At 44.4% G+C, this 21,219-nt stretch overlaps 1 protein-coding gene across 3 annotated transcripts in view; it reads right to left on the bottom strand.

Moving 5' to 3' along the window:
• SPOCK1 (SPARC (osteonectin), cwcv and kazal like domains proteoglycan 1) overlaps window positions 1-21,219 on the bottom strand; it is a 3,006,883-nt gene that overhangs the window by 1,563,154 nt on the left and 1,422,510 nt on the right. For all 3 annotated transcript variants that reach the window (XM_069652611.1, XM_069652609.1, XM_069652610.1), the window contains one exon: window positions 1,969-2,083. In XM_069652611.1, coding sequence (XP_069508712.1) covers window positions 1,969-2,083 — 115 coding nt within the window. The remainder of the gene's footprint in view (window positions 1-1,968; window positions 2,084-21,219) is intronic.

Below are 21,219 nucleotides of genomic sequence, written 5' to 3'. Positions count from 1 at the left end.
CTCATCAATGTAATTAGAAAAGAGGCGGGGCAAGGACACAACCTTGCCTCACCCACTTCTCTACCAGAAAAGGTAGGGTGGTTCTCCCCTAGGTCCCAACAAGCAGATCCTGTATTTGAGGTGTACTACTGCTGAATAATGGCCAAAAGGACCCCCCTTCTTGAAAGCACCTGCCACAAAGTGCTTCGGGGGGACCACTTTGAATACTGTTTTGAGGTCTATAAAAAGGGCAAATAGTTTGGTCCTCTTAAGGTGACATATTTTGGGACAATGAATTGTAGAGTGAAGCATTAGATGATTGTGCTCCTTCCCTTCGGAAACCCAACCTCCAAGGAGTCTATGATGCCATTAGTATCTGCCCAGGTCTATACATTCTTCAGGATAACCTTTGGAAAGACTTATCCTGCACTATCCATGAGGGAGATGTGCCTATAATCTCCTGGTTCATCCCTTTTCAGCCCTTCCACCGTCTTTATAAATGGGAATGATTTTCGCTCCTCCATGATGGGAGAGCAGAATTTTGGTGGATAAGTGCTCCCAACAGATGACATAAAATAGGACCCCATACCACTATTTCATCCTTATACAGATCTAATCTATGAGATCAGGGCCCAGGGCTCCTCTCCCCACATCCCTCCCCCCCCCATTGAGATGGTATTGCTTCCTCTACATTCCTCAGATTGATCTCAAAACTAGGGACGCCAGGATTTCCTCTGGCCCTTAATCCTTGCCTGACAATACAAAAAGCAGAATTAAGATTATTGAATTACATGAATGGAAAGATTACCATGCACTTCAAACACCAGTGAATATACCACTCCCCAAATATTAAAACGGCATCAAATGCCTACTGCCTTTCTGAAGTTATTGCAATAGTAAGGCCCAGACCAACATCTCCACTTGCTAATTATAGCTTTACAAATATTTAATGTGTTCTTTATTGAGTCCAATTACTAAGCATTTGACAAAGACAAAGGCCCTTTTCAGTTTCTGGCACAACGCTCAGGAAAACAACGAAGAACGTCATCCGAATCTAAGGATTTTACATTAGAACAGCCATGTCTAAATTGGTAGGTCAACTGTTTACTGTTGTGACATTGTTGTTTTTGTGGGGGGGATTAAAAATGAGTTAAGCGTTGTAAGGAATGTAATAACCTAACTACAAATTGTTTTAGATGGGTTCCTCTGGTACTAACCAATTATATTAAGAAGCATGTGCATTCACTCACGACCATATACCACAAGTCCTAGTGCAAAAGCGCTCATTGAAATGATTAATATTAAAAGGATCCACCCTTGGTGTCAGGTATGAGAAACATATGCCGTTGTCATACTCGCTCCTACCCCTTATTTTAAATAGTCACATAGCAGGGAAGTCAACCAGCACTGTGCATGAATCTTTGGTGTAGAAGACTATCCGTATTCTGAAGCTTTACACTTTGGGCAAGGGGACCACTTCTGATGCAAGACACTGTCATGATAATTTGCAGCCTGCAAATACACTCATGGAAAAACATAACATCACCATTCCCATGTGCACTGCACATTCACTCATGAGACAGTCACGTGCTATCTCCACTGACAAGCTAGTGTGTGGCTCGACACCAGTTTATGCTGTGAGCTGTAATTCTGTCATTAGCGCATGTTATGCTACGGCATGGAATTGTATTGGCTTTTATATAGCCCCTTCTGACCTGTTCATGGTCTCTTGGTGCTTTGGGGCCTGCAAGGACATGACATGGGTGGAGTTTGGTGACTAGGCGCAGGAGAAACAGTGCAAGATCGCTTTGCTGTTGTGTTGATGCATGTAAATCAGAAGCAACCTGCCTCTGCGTGGGGGTGGCTTTAGGGAGTGATTCGCATGCAGTCTGTTTGGACACGGCCTGACTTTGATACACATGTTGCATCGTGCCAATGTCTACAAAGAAGTAACTAACATGAAACGAGAAATACAGATAATGGTCTTACCTGTGCACGAGCTGTTTGCGACTTACACAGATTGCAGTCTCGTAGTCATGGGTTACGCAGACTTTGTGGAGGCTGCATTTCACCCTCAGGCAGGGATCTTTTGAGGGATCGAGAGCTGTGAACGACACAAAAGGACATACATAAGACTTCAGACTTAACAAATCATTTTCAACAAATCATGTTGTGTATAATTCATCAATGTCCTTTCTGAGTAAAGGGTCAAACAAAAATAGGGAAGGCATTACTCTCTTATTTTGTGCCTTTGCTGGAACCCACCATATGCCTTACGCTACAATAATACAAGAATTGTGTCTTCTAAGCATTATCATTTACTTTTATTATGGCATATTGCAAAAGCAATTTGCTTTGGATGATTGTAATTGTGAGAAATGAGTGGCTGACAATGACTCACAAAACATAATGTCACTTCGAACATATGGTGTTCCCCGGTGGAAATATCAGCAAAATAGTTTAACACTAAACGTGCGACCTCAGGGTCCCATTTTGTGAAATAGATGTTTGTCAGTGCATTGTCATTTAATCTGTACGCATCATCATGCCTCAAGTTTATTATAATTATACTAAAAGAGACACTGCAATGTCTTACAAATGAAGTGCAATTCATCACAAAGGATTGTCAAACTTCAAAAGTAAATTGCAACAGAGAAAACTTGCTCTGCGATACTAAAAAATTGAGAACATGCAGACCGACAAGAAAAGGCTTGGGTTGGAAGCTGTGTCAAATGCCATCACATTTCATGGTTTCATTTTGCATACAGGCTCAAGCTTTGATCAAGTGAGCATGCAGAGCAATGTCTATTTAGATACGAGTCCATCGTAAGGGAATACTTTTGAACCACTCCATCCCTATTAACGGTATTGGCATAACTGACCTAAAACATTTGATAAATTTTTCGTTACCCTTTTTTGGGTCAAATTGAGTTAAATATATATGGGGTGGTTAAGGGTATAGATTAGGTTGAGGGGAAGTGGGGTGGGGGCTGTTGGGGGTCTACCCCCGCATTTTAGACCAAAAAAGGTGAAATAAATTCAATCAAATGTGATTAGGTCAAATGTTGCAGATCAAATGGACCCAAACCCTATTAACAATTTGTTTTACCCCATTTATTAGTACTCAATGGGCCTGATTTACAAAAACGTTTTTCAAAGGGAACAATGCCAGGGACAAACGCTTTGCAAATTAGAGCCAATGTATCAAAGTCATAAGGATTAAAGTGAGTTTGCCCTTGGGGCAGATTGCCTTCTGGCAAGGGTGTAGATGGATTGGCTTTTTTGATTCTCATCACTACGATGTGGGTAATTCCACCTCAGAAAGGGTGATTTGCTAAGCAGATCCCTCGTTCGGCAAAACTCTGTGCCAAAAGCATAGTCTGCACCTGTGCCTTTCTGAATCAGTATTGTGTTCTGCAGGCTCTTCTCTCCAGTGGCACAAAGCAGATCCGGGGGTCACAGGTGCCCATTTGACAGCTGCTGTGACAGCCAAGTCACTTCTGCACAGAGGCTATACTTACAGTTTGCACCTCTGCTCAAAAGCCACGTAATCATGAGGAATGACTATTCTGCTGACAGTTTAATTTTTAAACCTAAATCCACATCCGAGTTTAGGGTATTGTGGGTAGTAAATCACAGTATGATAGGCAGTCAGCTCTGATTAACATCATACATATGTCAGCATGGTGAGCCCATGCCAGCAGGGGGAAGGATTGTGTGCATTCTGGGCTGACAGCCTGGCCCTGCATCTGTAGGACAAGAAACAGAATGGATGGACCTTTCCTACTGATCCTTGGCAGGGTCTGGTATAACCTCTCTCCAGCCACTGTGGCCTTGAAACACTGAATCAAAGGGCACTCCAATCGCCAAAGGTGTGAGCCTCACCCTGGGATGCTGAATACCAAAAGGGACTTTGATGCTATTGACAATGGAAGGAGGCAGAGTAAGTGTAAATAGAGAGAGATCAACATAGTTGGAGGAAGAATCACAATGTTGGTTTTCTGTATATCTCTCTTTCTTCCTGTACCCTCCACTTCCTTTAACACAAAGCACTTTGGGTATGGTGGTAAGTTAGAATCAGGAGACGGACAAAGTGGCATCTTGGTTAAAAGTTTATTTACCTTGAACCTCCCGAAAACCAACCCAAATGTCTTCAGCCTAATCTAAAGAAAGAAAAGAAAACTGAAAGGGTGATTGGCCAGATGTGTTACAAGTTAACTCAATTCTGTTGTCCCGGAACCTATTCTGGCCTGACTTCTGTCCAGAGAAAATAATCAAACTCCTAATAAAAGATATAATAAGGTCCGTCTTACAAACAGAGGAATGGTGTTTGGTTTTTGACCCCACTGTGATGTGTCTTTCTCAACAGACTAAGTGTCTTTCCTCATTGCCCAATTCCATTCAGGACAGCAAGTTTATTTTATAGGATTACACCCTTATTTGGGGTTTGAGCATCATTCTCTAAGTAGTCTCTTTTTTTGGGGGATTTGAAAAACACTCTGTTCCAGTCTCTAACCTGTTGTCAGTTTTTGGGACACCTAAAGGTCTTTATGTCCACATCTGGTATTTTCCTTGGGCTCCTCACCAAGGAATTCTACTGTACTCCAGTTGCTTGACTCTGGGATTTTACCCTCCCTGGGGTCACAGGTCCTTTTTCTCACCCCACTTTGGGGTCTGGTAGCTTTCATAACGCCATAGGGGTTTGTCTCTCACCCTGCCTGGAGTCTCATTTCTTCCACCCCATCTTGGGGTTGACTGTCTATACCTGCCTTGTGGTCTGGTTTCATGTATCCTGTTTTGGGGTTGGGTTTCTTTCACCCCGCCTTGGAATATGTCTCCCCTGACCTTGGGCTTTTGTGGGGCCATTTTTCCTGACATCCGGTTCCCTGGAGTAAACACGTACCTTCTGTTTCTGACTGGTTCTCCTCTGATCTTGCTTTTGGGTAGGGTGACGCGGCTTCTGTTTCCTCCTCGGGTTCTGCTTTGACTGGAGCCTTGACTGCCTTCCCACTATCAATCTGCAGGGCTCTCAGGTCTGTTCCTAGTTACAGCATTTCAGTTAAGGGCACCTCCATTTAGCACATGGTGGGTGCTTCCAGTCCAATGCCACACCTCCCAGGAGGTGGCTTCCTGTCCTCCGCTACTCCGCGGCCAGCTCTCCCGCTCTTCCTAAAAATGGATTGGAGATTTATTTTCCCTGTGGCAAGGGTGTGTGTCAGTTCTTTGGGCTTTCTCTTCAGGTAGGGCTGGTGTCTCAAAAGGGGTCAGAACACACACCAACCATTCCTGTATACATGTGCCAATTATCCATGATGTTAACTCCCATATAACCAATAAAGCTGTTCATTTCTGGGGATATATACGATATGATAAGTAATTTATAACATGCCTGTACACAAGTGTTTCTAGGAAAACATAGGTAGCTCAACTCCCTAGTTCAAAAGGGGGTTGCTCGCCCTGGGGCAGTGGGGATGAATTCCCTTGATTTGTCATATAACGATGTCAGAAGACCACTTAAGAGAGGCTCCCTTCAGTCCAATCACCTGTGGCTTTTGCCCACCGTCCATACCTTTTCATCTTGGATCAGTATTATGTTCTTGAAAGGATCCCTCCTGAGTGCAGGAGGGAGGGAGACAACCTCATGTTAGTGGGTCTACTGTTCCAGACTAAAGTGGTGTCACGCTTACCAGGAGACCGGGGTTCACCGTTCGCGCTCCCCCTCCCTGGCGCCTCTACCCACGCTTCCGCGTTTGGGGAGGCGCAGGGGGGAGAGCTCCAGGGACAGGGGCGGCAGCTCCGCGGCGCTTGCGTCGGGGACCGCAATTACGGCCCCGCGCATGCGCCGTGGGGGCGGCCGCCGAAGCCTGGAGCAGCTTGCTGCTCAAGCCTCATTCTGAGGCCGCCGGCGCCTGGCAACCATCGGGCTTGCGCTCCAGGCCTCGCAGGCGCCGGCGGCCCATAAAGGGGAGGGCGCGGTCGGGAACAGATCGCGTCTCAACGCGTTCTGTTCCGGATCGTGTCCTCGCCTTTCCCCGCGCTACCAGTTAGCTCCAGTCTTGTTTTTCCCTGCTTCTCAGTCCTTACCTCCTTCCCTGCCGGTCCTCTCCCTCCTGCTGCCGGGGCTCTCCTGGCTCCTCTCTCTGGTCCAGTTTCTCTCCTCCTGGGTTCCTCCCTATTCAGCCCTGGTTCTCAGCCCTCTTTCCTCCCTATCTTTGGCCTGGCTATTCTGGGTTCTCCTGTGCCATTCTTTGGATTCTCACCCTCCCAGCTTCCCCTGCCTGCTACGGGTGTGGCCTCCCACACCTTGGACTTTGCTCCTCAGCACCCATTGCCTGCTACGGGTGTGGCCTCCCACACCTTGGACTTTGCTTCTCAGCACCCATTGCCTGCTACGGGTGTGGCCTCCCACACCTTGGACTTTGCTCCTCAGCACCCATTGCCTGCTACGGGTGTGGCCTCCCACACCTTGGACTTTGCTTCTCGGCACCCATTGCCTGCTACGGGTGTGGCCTCCCACACCTTGGACTTTGCTTCTCAGCACCCATTGCCTGCTACGGGTGTGGCCTTCCACACCTTTGGACTCAGTTTCTCAGCACCCATTGCCTGTTACGGGTGTGGCCTCCCACACCTTTGGACTTTGCTTCTCATCATCCATTGCCAGCTGTGAGTGTGGCCTTCCACACCTTGGGACTCTAACTTCACCTCAAGGATTCCCTCCTACCACTTCTTCGGTCAACGCCGTGCAGAACTGCCATCTCTGCAACCTGGTTGTGGCATTGGGAATCGGTTCATCTTCCACCCAGTTCCCATCCAGGGTGGAGGAAGGGCTGGTTGCTTGTGTTACCAAGTCTTCCCGTCAGTCTGGCTGCCCCGTCGAGATCATCCAGAAATACAGGTACGCAGCATTCCCGTGATTTCCATCTTAACAAGTGGTCGGATTTACTTTCACATAATGCTACGTCATGATCTCATTCATTGCTCTACAGTAGTTTGTTGAGAGTTATGGATCCGCGGGTGCAAAGAGTTTTGCTAAATTTAATTAATTACTTAAAAGTGTCCTTCATCCCCTTTACTTGGTTGTCTTGACTCTGGACGCTGGAGGGTAAGACAGACTGAAGTCAAAATGCAATTAAGCAAGAGCACAGTCACTTCCCAATGGCTTCATTGGTCCAGTCTGTCAAGGCATTCTTTTTTCCAGCTTTGCATCACTGTACTTTGCTTTGAAGAATTGAATAAAGGCAAGCTAAAACTGGAGGCTCAGAAGGCAGCATGTGGTATAATTCTGCTCTGTCTTGGCATCTCTATTGCGAGGCACTGCTGTAATGACACTAACTGGCCATTAATGGTAGCATCAACCAAATGGTGAGTACCTGGCCACAACACAGCAGAGCATGGCAAAAGCCTTTCTATTACGTATACAGAAGCCAAAAACGGTTGACTTTACGAGTACTTGTTTTTAACATGCCTTCATTGAAGGACATGCATACTGCTGATCATTCAAACGACTGAATACACACTTGCTTTAGACATGTATTACACCAAAAGAACATTTACAGCTCCAATTAAGTTATTAACTTTCAGAAAAGACGACTTTGAAATGACACTGGCAAACAATGTGAGCACACAATTTGATGTCAGGGCTTAATAAAACTAGCTCATCATGAGGATATATTTTGGATGGGGAGGGTTTTTAAGTAGGAGGGAATGGAAGTCGGCATTGGCATGGCCAGGGGCAGTCAATGGGTGGATAAATAATACCCACATAAGTTGTGCCCCTCCTCATATCCCATCTCGCTCCTAGCATTACTGCACTGCAATATTTTCTGTTAAAGCGCCACCTTGCCATTGTGGAAGTCACCAAGGTTCAAACAGAATGAGCAGATTAAGGCTTGTACTGCAGAGTACTGTAGCTTAGAGGGAAGTTTTCTGGAAGAGGAATGCTGCCACTTAACAGCATTGCAAGTGGGCCGGCGTGGTACAACTCTGTTACATCGCCTAGCTTTGTTTCGCAGAGTTTTTTGCTGAAAATGTCCAGCCAAAACCTCATTGAAAAATATACGGGAGGGTGGGTAAGGGTATGAAAGGGGTAAGGAGGTGTGGGGAGTAGGCACTAGATAATAGGGAAGCGAAGTTTTGGGGGAGAACCCCCAAATAAAAAAATAAAAAAGATTTCAGTTTGTTTTTTGGGCCGAAAATATTCAGCAAAAAAGTCAGTGAAAAAGCCTGGCGATCTAAAAACATAGAACCGCCGGCGTTGAGAGTGCACACTACAACAGTGGCAGGCTGGAGGGGGTGCAGTCTGACATTCGTCACGCTCCACTCTTAAACATAAGGAAATGATTCTGTAGTCAATGACCCAAAACAGTTAAAGTGATCACATTTGGGTGGTCAACATAAAACACATGCCAAAGAGTAACAATGGCCACAGAGGTGCACTAATTGCCAACTAGAAAGAAAGTTAAATCAATAAAACGGGAATGGGACACCCACTGGTAAAACGATGGAAAGTGTTTTACTCCAAATAGGTAGGGTAGGTTAAAAGACATACGTCAAATCTTTGGCAGTATTCAAAGCGAGTGGGAGCAGTTGGGAGTGGCACTTCTTTGATTGTTTTCTTTGATGTTTCACCATTACTGTCCTTTTATTTAAATTAAAAAAGAAACCGTTGTACAATGCTTTATTTTTTTAAAGCAAACAAATTTGTAACTACAGCACTGCACAGCAAAGCCTTTGGGCCTAATTCACAGTAGAGTTTTATAATGGCAAAACCCCATTGGAAAATGCTCTGTGACTCAGGGCCCATGAGTCTTTCCTGACACATAATTTACATCAGGTCACATGACATCACTGCTCTGAGTAGGGGCATGGACTCACGTGCAGCCATATGCAGTGCCTGCATGGAGTCCTCAGCCTGCTTGTGGGGCTTCAATTACAGTGTTCACTTACAGACTCCAGCCATAAAGTCGCCACCACCAACAGCTGTGCCATGCAACAGGCATGATTGGAGAGTGACCTGAGCGGCCTTCCTTTACAGCTTCTTCAGCAGAACCAGATGATGGAAAATGAAGGGATCATATTTGCTAATTACGCGGACGACACTCAGTGTGTTATTCCCATCTCAGGATCACACTTGGAGGATGAAATATTTATTAACACAATCTATCAAAAGATTCAGCACTGGATGGTGGCTAATGATTTAGCCATTAGCCGCTCTAAAACCGAGCTCCTATTAGTTGGGTCAGAGACCAAACTTGAGAAACTCGGACCCAGCTACAAGAATTTTAATATAGATAATTGTAACATCATTGTTATGAGTAAGGTGAAGACCTTGGGAATCTATTTAGACAAAAATTTGAATATGAAGGCCGAGGTGAACAGCCTGATCTCTTCAGCCTCATATTTTATTAAACTATTTTGCTGCCTCAGACCGTTTATATCGGAAAAAAACTCAGAAACATTGGCAAGGGCAATCATAGGCTCCACAATAGTTTACTGTTGTAGCCTTTTGGTTGGGCCTGTCCCTATCAGACTTTTACCATCTCCAGGTTATTCAGAATGGGGCGGTGAGAGTTGTTAAGTGTCTCACGAAAAGAGATCATGTGACAGAAGCAAGAAGTCGTCTCCATTGGCTGCCCATTCAAGCCAGAGTTTCCTTTAGGCTGCTTCTCATCACCCACAAATGTATGCAGGGACAAATGGCCACGTATTTGAAAGAAGACATCATTCTAAAGCAAAGCACAAGACCTCTTAGGTCAGATGACTCTAATCTTCTTACTATCCCCGATGTAAAACTAAGAAGTCCAGGGATGCTGCTTTTGCATCGGCGGCTCCCCAGGCATGGAACACTTTAATGCCTTCATTGAGAATTATTGCATCTACGGAGGTCTTCAAGAGAAAGTTGAAAACAGTCCTTTTCTCCTAACCTCATTCCTCCCCATAACATTGTTATGACGACCCATGGAGCCCACATTCTGGCCTGTCACTGGGCTAGCATCTGCAGCACGCCTTGTTTCTTGTGTTTGTTGAGCGCCCTCAACCCTTTGGGTACCTGGTGCCCTATATAAGTGCTGAAACACAAACATAAACGTAAACCTAAACAAGAAGCCGGCCCATCACAGCCAGCCGACGTGATACAGCGTCCTGCAGCCCTAGGCATGTCCCTGGGTCTGCAGAGGCTCGTCACACTGCTAAATTACCAACGGTCATCATAACGTTATTGTTAATGTGTGTTGGTGCTGCTCAGGCAGCCCAGGGCTTTGTACAAGTATTTAAGTGCAACTGGCTTGCAATACGTCTTTTCACCACGATGGCTATAACACATGTTCAAAACAGATTACAGTTGTCTTTTTACAATGTAGTTATCAATGTATTCTGCACGTTGACACTTGTATTCAATACACTATTTTTAATAACCGACAAGGCAAGTCAAATTGTGTTTTGAAAGTTCATCATGTTTAAAGAACAAGAGTTTATGAAACAAATGGCCTTCGAATGAAACATACATCGTCTATACACAGTTCATACGTAGATGTTCACCACAAGAGTCCCTTCATGACGCTGCCAGTACATAGGGCTGTTCTGTTGTGGAACTGTTGAGACGTAGCTTGAAGTGTCCAAAAAGCATATGTTAATTAATGTATGAAATATGCTTTTTCTGAATATACAGCAAAGGTACCACGTTCCCAGTTTTGCACGATTGGTGCGGTCAGAGTGTGAAAAGTTGTATTGTAATCCAGACATTAATTACATGTAATGGTAGCGTCCATTACTATTTTTTTCTTTTCTTTCCCCCCCCCTTGACTCAAAGTTCACTTGTTTGCAGAGTTTATGGATATTGCCCCGTCTATCCAAATCTGCTCCAATTGCTCTCATCTACACCGTGACATTTGTCTCCCTGATAACTCCACTCTCGATCACTCTGCCCCCTGCCCAGCACACTAGAGATAACCAAACGTTCTCCGAAAACATCTCGGCTCACTTCTCAGGCTCGCAAACTCTGGCATTCTAAGGCCCTTCTGCTCAGCCAGTGACTGCCACAACTACCCGTGCTTCTCTGTGAACTCACTTCCCCCAAGGCCTGTCTGATCAACCATCATCACATTGGAAACTCCTTGCTCACTGCGCTTGGAATGCTCGCCATATCCCTCGCCTAATTGCCTTCTAAGTTGTAACACTGTCTGCTAATATGCCACCACAGCTTGCAAAGAAAGGCAACCCAGTGGGCTAAGAGCTTGCTGCTGTACGATGTCAGTTTGCTTAACCTAAAAGCCATTTATTGAAATCCCAACAGGATTGGTTCATCCTTTAGTCTTTCAAGGTCTATCTCAGGACCATTCATTTTCAATGGTAATGCAATCTGTTACTTACGTTGGCATCACAACAAAGCAAACACGCACACACAGAGACAGTTTTTCTGGGTCTTAAACTTAATATCAGAAAAAAGCAATCAAAGTTTGATTGTGTATGTAAACATGCATGTTACATTTCATTAAAAAAAGATGGCCACGTTTCCTCGCTGACTCACCGAGCAGAGAAAACAATACCTTTTCACGTGCTTCTAGGGAGTTTGTGTGGTGTGCAGAAGGTGCCAGCTTTACACATTTTCACCATCTCCATAATGCTCAAAATGAACTGAACTGTTTCTTTGCGCTTCAGTATCACCAGAATAGATGGCGCACATGGCACACTGCAGACAACATTGGTGCCCAAATGACCTAATTTACAGAGACTCTTGTCACATTTTAACGAGTGCCACAGTATTTTTAACCCAGCGTCAGTCATTTTTGCACCAACCCACTAGCACAACCATGACATTTGTCATGACTGGCGCAAAGATGACATGTTACACCTGCTGGTCTTTGCAAATATGAATATAAAATTGCTGGGCACTAGTGCTAAGTGGCCAGTCACCTGAGCATCACCCCCCAGATAAGTGTCAATCTCTACACTTAAAATGGAGTGTTAAGAAGAGGTGTGGTTGCTCACACATAGTTTACGCTAATAAATCGCCACCACTTCAGAAAAAAACGTCTGCCTGATATAGCCACATAGCTACAATGTCTCGTGCAACAACACCCTTATTTAATCAATGTCTACTTCTCTGCTACTATTTGTTTGCACTTCCACCACCTTTCTCTGGAGAGAAAATAAGGCTAACATTCGAAAAACTGACATTTGGGCTGACTGCACAAAATACCCAGACTCGTCGTTAGTGGAAAATGTTGCTTTAAAGTGACAGGCCGTGGCTTCCCAAAAACATGCTAACCTGGCTCCCTGGCCTTACAAATTAACAGATCAATTAACAATTGCTAAAAACAACTAAATAAATCGTGCCGACAATGATATCGTATGATGGCAAACCCGCTGTTGCAAGTGGCAACTGAAAACAGCAATTCTCAGGTGGTTGTGTGGTACATCGTGGTGCCTTTAATAGGGCACAACCTCTCACAAAAATAGCCTCGTTATCTGGTCAAGCAGCGTTAAAGCACGTGCCTGACAGTGATGAATGCAAGGGGGAAAGTAAACTGCTAAGGATATTCGAGCCTTTATTATATCTTCCTTTCCGCCGTGGCGTGATTTATGGCGCTTAAAGACGAACACATTAGCTACGGTAGTTATTAATCTGATATGCAGGAAACGCTGCTGCAGCAAAAAAGTGCAGGCACAACCAATTAATTCGAAACAAATGAAAACAAATGACATAGTTGCTTGGAAGCCGATGGAAGCATGCAGACACATGCAGCATTTCATACTAGTGTCCATCCTGCTGCGCTTGAGGACGGAGCACAGTATGCTCATGCTTCATATTATCTGCATAATGGCATATGTAGGGAACCTACTGTATCTCCCTCATTGCAATTGTTGTTTTCTTTATTTATGATAAACTGCATCTCCTTTTATTGCAATTCTGTTAACTTGATGTATTATAATACAATGTTGTACCCTGTCACATGTAAAGAAACTTCCTGTACTACAATTGTACCTTTAAACCTGCCCAGATACCTCCGGGTTAGGTGCGCTGTATAAATAAATACATACATACGTACATACATACATACGTACATACATTTCCAGAAATACAGATCAAATAAAGGCCAGGGGCTTGTGACATAGTGGGCCTTATTTACAAAGATGTGCACTGGAGCAAAGGGGGCAATGCCCTTAGGAATGTCGGGTTTACACCCTGTACTGTACTGATTCACAAAGCCCAAAACAGGAATACATTTGCATAGGCCTGGGGACTCTTTAGGGTGTCCTTGAGCAAATCTTTCTGACTCTGATTTACACGTGACCGTTTCACAGATTGTCCAGAGATACACATGTCTCCTCCGTGTGTAGGCTTTTTTCAAAGCGGGTAAGGTAGGTGCAAATCCTCCATGCCCAGGGCAGCTCGCATGCTCCAATGCAAATCGTCATAGCTCAGGCCTGATGCGAGTTTTACCCACACGTTTCAGCATCAGATATTTTGCACTGGATTGACAATTTGTATCAGATTACACATTGTGCTCCGGGGGGAAGGTCCAAGGTTACTTTTGGTTACCATAGCTGGGGAGATGGTTTGTTTGTGAACTGTTTGCCAGCGGTTAGGAGTATATTTGCTATGTGTCTGCTACTGAAATTGTACAGGACATCCTATTCTGAAAGCTGCATTGGCAGCTGCAAGCATTTGTTTACTTGTACATGACTTGGAATGGAGCATGCTATTAGTGGCCTGATCCGTCACTTCCTGTGAGTCAGCTGACCAGTTCTAGTGTACCAATGAAGGACGAGGATCATGGCTCTAGGATCCAACACTAAGGGGTGCTGAGTACAACGCCCTCCCCAAAATACTACAGCACAATAAATAGTGCAGAGGGTGCAACCTTTGGCTCTCTAGATGCTCTGACTGGTTAGAGATGATGGGAGATGTAGTCCAAAACATCTGGAGAGACACAGGTTGCAGGCCCCTGAACTAGTGTATGTATACACGTGTGTGGCTACCATTGTGCCCTAAAGAGTGTTAGGAAAAAAGCAGAGTGCTGCTCCTAGGGGTGTGTCATTACCCTGGGTTGAGCACGAGCATGCCAGTTATGGATACATGGCCCATCTCAAGAAAAGAAATGGGGCAATGTGGCTGTGCGGTCTGTGGGCCTGCCTAAAGGCAGAATGGTGGCAGAGCTATGCACATGTTTACATCCCCTGGCAAACTTGGAGTGATTCGGAATGCAAAGGTCCATGTTGTGAGGCTAATAGCTTTTTCCCATTGGACACAATGGCATGAAACGTGCAGATATTCATGCACACCATATGGCAAACATATTTTGGGTGCTTCGTACACTTCCGTGAGTTTGGCAAAGTTATGAGGGTGGGGGTTTTGGGGGGAATGTTTTTCCCCTTTAAATATTCCCCCGTGGATGGGAATACATGAAATGTTCTGAAAATCTATACTATGCCCAATCTTATTATTGTAGGAACTTTTTCTTGCGGGAGGGCAATCTATAGTGAAGGGGTCAGTAGAAGACATTTCCAATGACATTTTCAAAGGACGATTTGCACAGTGCAGCACAAACAAATCTGAACAGACTGCAAACAAACTTCAATGAGCATTTGGAAGGTAGGTTTCTGGACATAGAGCATGGCTGAAGGTCATGGCTCAGATAGAGTGGCTGCTGGGCATTGCCACAGACCATGGCAAGCCATCACTGCTTGTAAGGTCACAATACCAGAGCAGTGGCTGAAAGCCATCACATTGACCTCTGGATGCAGTCATATAACAGTAATCTTTGGCAATGTTCCCATTGCCTTTGCGGCCAGGGCACAGTTCTACTCCCTGCTCTGGGCGCTGGAAGTTGGGTCACAGTAACTGGGAATGCCTGGAGATCGTCTCCCAGGTACAGTGTCCTCTGGGCAGGGAGTACACCATGCTCATTAGGCACTGATCCTATTTGCAGGGCGCCCACAGTGACTATTTCAGGAAGGCTGATGGACACGGTCCTAGGTTATTCACTGTGCTCAGGGAATGTACATTGCATTCCAAAGCATCCACAGAAAAACCAAACAATGCTACAAACAGTTATGATTACCCTTCTGTTTCGTTTTATTCCGAGGGCTCCTGATCAGAATGTAGACCTGGGAACTGGTCTTGATTGTGAAACAGAGAACGTTTCAGAGGATGATGGGAGTACAGATTGTGACCTTGGCCGTACGTATCTTTTTAGTGAAACGCACAGCCGAATCGACCAGGGTACCATACCTTTTCCAGGGACATATACTTATTTCTTGAAGGGGCCAGCTAACCAACCCAGGAGGGGGGAGGAGGGGTTGATGCCGGGTGTGGTACAGTCAGAGTGTCAACTGGTCCGAGCGCCAGCGGACTGCAGAAGGCTGCTCCGTTGTGTCCCAGAGGTCCACATAATACTTCACTAAGAGGTAACAACAAACTGGGTAATGGAGAAAGTTTGGCAGATTCAATAGCTGCATCCACGTTTGACAAAGGTCTTGCCATCAAGAGCCAGTCTAACTGGAACACTATCCCATCAAGAGGAAAGCGTGTCAACAAGAGCATGCATTATTGGAATACTACCTCATTTAGCGGAGATGATAAAAAAGGAGAAACATTTCAAAAGTATAAAATATTTGCCTAAACCAAGGAGGGTCCTTCAGAAAGATTAATTATGGAAGCTAGGTTCAGGGATCCAGGTCTCAAGTTTCTAAACAGATCTGTAATTTTGACAATTTTACCTGAAATACCTAGATTAAAAGATATTGGGTGTAGGGACATTGACACAATATAGTTTTGTGACTGGGAAAGGTGGGATGTTGCAAGAGTAACAGTAACCTCTCGCATAATAAGGGAATTCATTCTATCATTGGTTAATGAGATCCGCCAGAGGGGTTTCGACATTTACACTTCACCGACAATTCCCTGCATGAAAGATACCATATGGAAGACGAAGAGGCCTCTTATCAGAAGGTGAGAAGTACGTCAGACTTTGAATATGGAGAGGTCCGGAGTAATACACCACCGGTGTCGTATGAATAGTGGTTTTTCACGAGATTGGCATTGGTTAGCCAAGCCCTTGTAAATTCATCTGAGGGAGGATAAGGGTGATAGGAAATGTGTTTAGCCTTTGCTCATAGAATACTAGGGCCTTCCAGCACTTGTTTAGACCCTTGTGTACATTTTTAGTAGGTATTCACTTGTGATGTTGCAGGAAACGTTCTTAACAGAGAGGGTTATAATGGATGGTTATTCTGTCACTCAACAAGTAGCAATCAAGTGGGGGGCCGCATCGCCCAAACGGTGGCCTCCTTAACGGATTAGAAATGAGCTCATACTATGCTCAAATATACTAAATGACTTGTCGTATGTTGTTTTGGCAACTCATGTTGTGATGAAGGGAGCACCTATCAACATGCTCATTACAAATGTTTATAGTAGTTATGCTGAAGTGTCACAAAAAGTCCTTATAGGCCATGTAGATTAGGTATTGACGAGCTTGAGGCAAGTGCAACTGTCTGGCTCGATTGTCGTTGCTGGCAACTTTAATGTAAATTGTCTTAAGCTATCTAAGTACCAGGAGTTTTTGGCTCATCAGTCAAAAAATACTCATCAGAATGCCAAAGGGAAGAGATGGTGGGACTTTCTGGCCAGTTGGTAGCTATGTGAAATGACTAATAAGCAGGAGCCTCGGAATGACTATTGCGACACCTTGAAGAGTGGAGCAAAATCATCCATGATTGATTTCATCTTCGTATTTGATGATTTATATACGGCTGTAAATGTCCTCATGATAAAAAATGGCTTTCCAAGGGATCACGTAAAACTAACAGCAGAATGTATTTGCCTTAATGAAACCAGACCGAAAGAGAAAATGTAGGACATAGTTCTAAGTAGGGGCAAAAACCGATTAATATGCGCCCAGTACGACATACGATAATTTTTATAAGAGGCTGGAAATAGAGATGTCTGATGATCAGAGAGTGCAGGATAATCACATGTGTTCAGTATCGTGCTTTCCAACATTTATAAAAAAAATATGTTAAGACTGAGAAAAGCAAAATAATATCGTTCAAGGACAAATTATGGTCCTGTTGTTCAGTCTATCAAAAGGGAATACAGGAGAGAGGTCAAGAATATATCCTGGTTGGAAAGATTTTCACACCTGTATGTTAGAGAGTTGAAACAATTACAGCAAGGATAAAAAAAAAGTTAAAGGCTTGAAAGCACTGGCCTATCAAACAGAGGGGAAAAAATGTTGGCTTGCAGAATTGTGAAGGGTGATTACTGGAAACTAAACTCAAAGAAGAACTCTAGAGTGTAGCTCTTCTAAATCCCATCCCTGTAGCCAAATGGGCAACCCATTTTTCGAAATTGTGTAATCAACCTGTAGCTGGCACACATATCAGGAGAGTTTGAAAGCTTAAAACTGGACCCTGAAATTCTCGGTCGGACAAATTGAATCCATCATACAACATTGTAGTAATTCTAGGGCCCCTGGTCCAAATGGGATCTGTAATCATGTTCTCTGGGCTGAACCAATATTATGGACTAGGATCTTGACCAACCTCTTCCAATTGATTGCTCATTTAAAACGAAATCCCGAAGACCGGGAGGGAGTCCCATATTGTTCCTATTTTTAAGAAAGGAGCGAGGGATGCTCCTGAAAATTATAGGCCGATTGCGTTACTAGACGCAGATTCTAAAATATTTGCCTCAATGTTGCTCTCTTCCCTTAAGGAATGGGCTAGTTTGCAGAGTATACTTAAGTCAAATCAATTGGGATTCAGGGTTGGCACAAGTACAAATTTGTCAGGTTGGGTCCTAAATCACGTTCAACGTTTGGCTTGGGAAGGAGTACATACAGAGGTGTCTGTGATATCGGTAAACTTATCTTTGGCCTTTGAATGCATAAATAGGAACAAGGTGTGGAAGAAATTACTAACTTGGGGCCTCCCGAAGGGTCTTTTGGCACCTCTCATTCACGTTCATGAACCCTCTCAGTTAAAGATTAGGCTGAATTTAGACAGCTTATTGTCAGCAACTATTCCGACAACCAGTGGTCTCTGCCAAAGCAAAACGTTTCCCATGTTGATTTATGGCCTCGTAATACATCATAGTTTGCTGAACAGGGGCCTTTGTCATTTGGAAGGCTTTGTATGGAAAACAGTACTAATCTTACCACACGCTATACCCATTTGTGCAGTAAGATTTGAAATGGGTTTGTTATCTCTGGAAGCTCACCTTGTATGGAAAAGAATTTTACTGTGGCATACATTTATATCGCCTCCTGTGAATACCTTGTTCTCCGACTTTACAGAAAGTGCTGCTCGATTGGATAATGCCTTGATACTGAAAACTGCTGAAAAACGTAAACTGTTTATACACTCCTGGAATTTCCTTTAGAATATCTCCATCTAATCCCCACTAAGATCATGGCTGTTAGATTGGTGTATATCTGTAGATATTTGAGTTACCAGAACCTAATTTTGGGCACAAAAAACTGGGAGTCTGTGCACAATATCTTTGTAAGTTTCCTTCTAGGAATGTCAGTCTGCCAGATGTAGATTTTGTCTAGAGCACAGGGAATCACTTGAACCTCTCCTTCTATATTGTAAAGTTCTAGCAAATTAACACATAGTGTGGTTTGGCAAACTTACTAGGCTGTATGGACTTAATACAGGGAAAATAATTTGGGAATTCTGTTGGACAGCTGAGTAAGCCCCTGTATCAATTTTTGTCCAGGAATAAAGGTGGATTAGGGATACAGTCTGTTTGGACTTGAGCTCTGGACTAATTTGTATGAAATGTATGTATGTTGTATGTTTTCTAGCCTGATGATCATAATTTAGTGAGAAATCTATTTTAAGGTACTTTAATGAATTTTTTAAATGTATTTTTGATGAATTTGTGTAAGGATGTATTTGATTTTAAAAACTGAAAGCACGAAAAAAAAACATTTACCCTTCTGCAATAAAACATGGAAACTTTACTTTTAATTATGTTGTATATTGGTCTTACTGAACAAGATGTTAAGCACTGTAGCTGGAGGAGCTGACTAATAGGTAAATTAGACAGAACTGAGAATCCTGCACTTAGTATGTTATGTGCAGGAGTGCAATGTGCCAAGGAAGTGGATGATAGTGGGGAGAGAACACACCTTTGAAGTATTAGGGTGCCCCGTCGTTGGATATGAGGCATGTGTTGGAGGCAGTTTTCTTGTCCAGAAGAGAGGCTGTGTTCTTGATTAGACTCGGTGGGGGAGGATATTCCAGTGGCGGAGCACAAGAAGGGCAACACAAAATGTACAACAGAAAAACACTGCAATTCACTGATTATGCTTAACAAAGCAAGCATAACTCACCCCAACAATGATGTCCATTATTGTTAGGACTGGGATTCCAACCCTAATGTATGCATGGACGCTGGCCAGACTACATCATTAACCCCAGAAATACAAAAGTCCCTTTTGTGAATATTGTGACTTGCGTACTTCTTGTACTAGACCAAGTAACAACAACACATCCTCAATGCACAGTTAACCCATTCGTGTCTTGGGGCTGCTACAGGCATGCTGTGTGCATGACTGGAGGCGAAGTCCAGTGCGTCCACTGGGCAGCTTAAGGCTATTTGGGGCAGGTCCAAAGATCCAAACATGGCAATGGTCATTGCATCTATGAGACGGCTTAGAGGAAGAACAGCAGCACTCCACAAATCACTGGGAAACAGGGGTCGTACAGAAAGGATGCATCTCACCCTTGCCCAGAAAGGATGCACTTTAATACGACAGAGACAACCGGACATGGATGCTAATTAAGCAATATGCCCCAAGCGGCAGGGGCATTACCGACTCAGGTAATGACCCGGGGCCCATGGTTATATAATGAAGGCCCTGGGGCATTACCTCAGTCGGTAAGGCCCCCGCTGCGAGGGGCATTTAGCTATTAGTATGCCGGCCCACAATATCTGCGTGACCGGGGCAAAAAAAACAAGATAACGCTGCCGGGAAAGCGAAAACTGAGTCCGTTTCCCTTTCCATGGCGTCCTTCGGGAGCGGACGCGCTGGTGTTCCCAGCGCGTCCGTTCCCGGAAGAAGACAGAGAAGAAGGTAAGTGGGGTTGGGAGGGAGGAAGAAAAAAAATAAAGGAAAAAAAGAAAACGTACCTGGCTCCCCGGCGGGAGACGATGGAAGCCTCCAGCCATGTGGAGGCGCAGAGCGGGGATGGCCCTGCTCCGAGTCTCCCCACGGCTGGAGGCTGCTATCGACCCCCACTGGGGACAAAGGAGCAAGAAGGTAAGTGGGGTGGGGAGGGCAGGGAGGAGGGAGGAAAGGGGAATGAAAAAAAAGCCTTACCTGAGTCCCCGGCGGGGAGCGAAGGCAGCCTCTCAGCCGTGGGGAGGCTTGGAGCGGGGATGGCCCTGCATCGAGCCTCCTCATTGGCTGAGGTGCTGCCACGCCCCCGGCCGGGGACAATGGCAGTGGAATCCCGACCAAGGGATTCCCGGCTGGGTAATGCCTCGGCGAGGCCCAATCAGCATGGTTCTTTCATTCTGATTGCACCCTTGCTGGGTACTAAATTATAATTTTTTCATGCATGAGGTGTTATTAGGAGCCATTTAAGCTCTACATTACAGAAGAGCAAACAGGTGCACTGTGAGATAGATGTATGGAACTACAGGTAATATGGAGAGCACCCTCCTCCCCAATGAAAAGCGACACACAAATAGACCTCTGCTATAATGCAATCTAGTTCTGTCCATGACTCATCTAGAACCACTGTCAGTCCTCACTGCTGTGCACTAAATAAGCCAAGAACCAGGCCGGTGTATAGAAAGAATATATTTTGTAGTCATGAATTTGGAAATGTTAATAGTTACACAGCATCATACAACACTCCACATTATACATGGTACCAATAAAGCTTCAGTACATAGAATTCACCTTTTGCGGGATAGACATTACCCAATCCAAGATTACACCACAGCTGGGTTTTTGCTTTTGAGTCCACAGTAAATAGAATACAGCTTTTATCACACACACAGAAAATCCCTCAATGACAAAATTATACAGCGCCTTACAACATGACAAACCCTTCAATTACCCCCTATGCTTTTACATTAAGTACACTTTGAAAAACATGTAGCACCTTAAAACATGCCCAGATCATCAGATTGGCACTATACTTTTTATGACATTTAATTTAAATCAAATTCAGCACCGTTTCCTTTTCAAAAGAACATTAACACATGCAGCGCTCTGC

Source organism: Ambystoma mexicanum, chromosome 3p, assembly GCF_040938575.1.
Source record: "Ambystoma mexicanum isolate Mex_15411 chromosome 3p, UKY_AmexF1_1, whole genome shotgun sequence".
NCBI classification, from domain to species: domain Eukaryota; kingdom Metazoa; phylum Chordata; class Amphibia; order Caudata; family Ambystomatidae; genus Ambystoma; species Ambystoma mexicanum.
The sequence above is the reverse complement of the archived record's forward strand: the minus strand, read 5'-3'. Positions and strand labels throughout refer to the sequence as shown.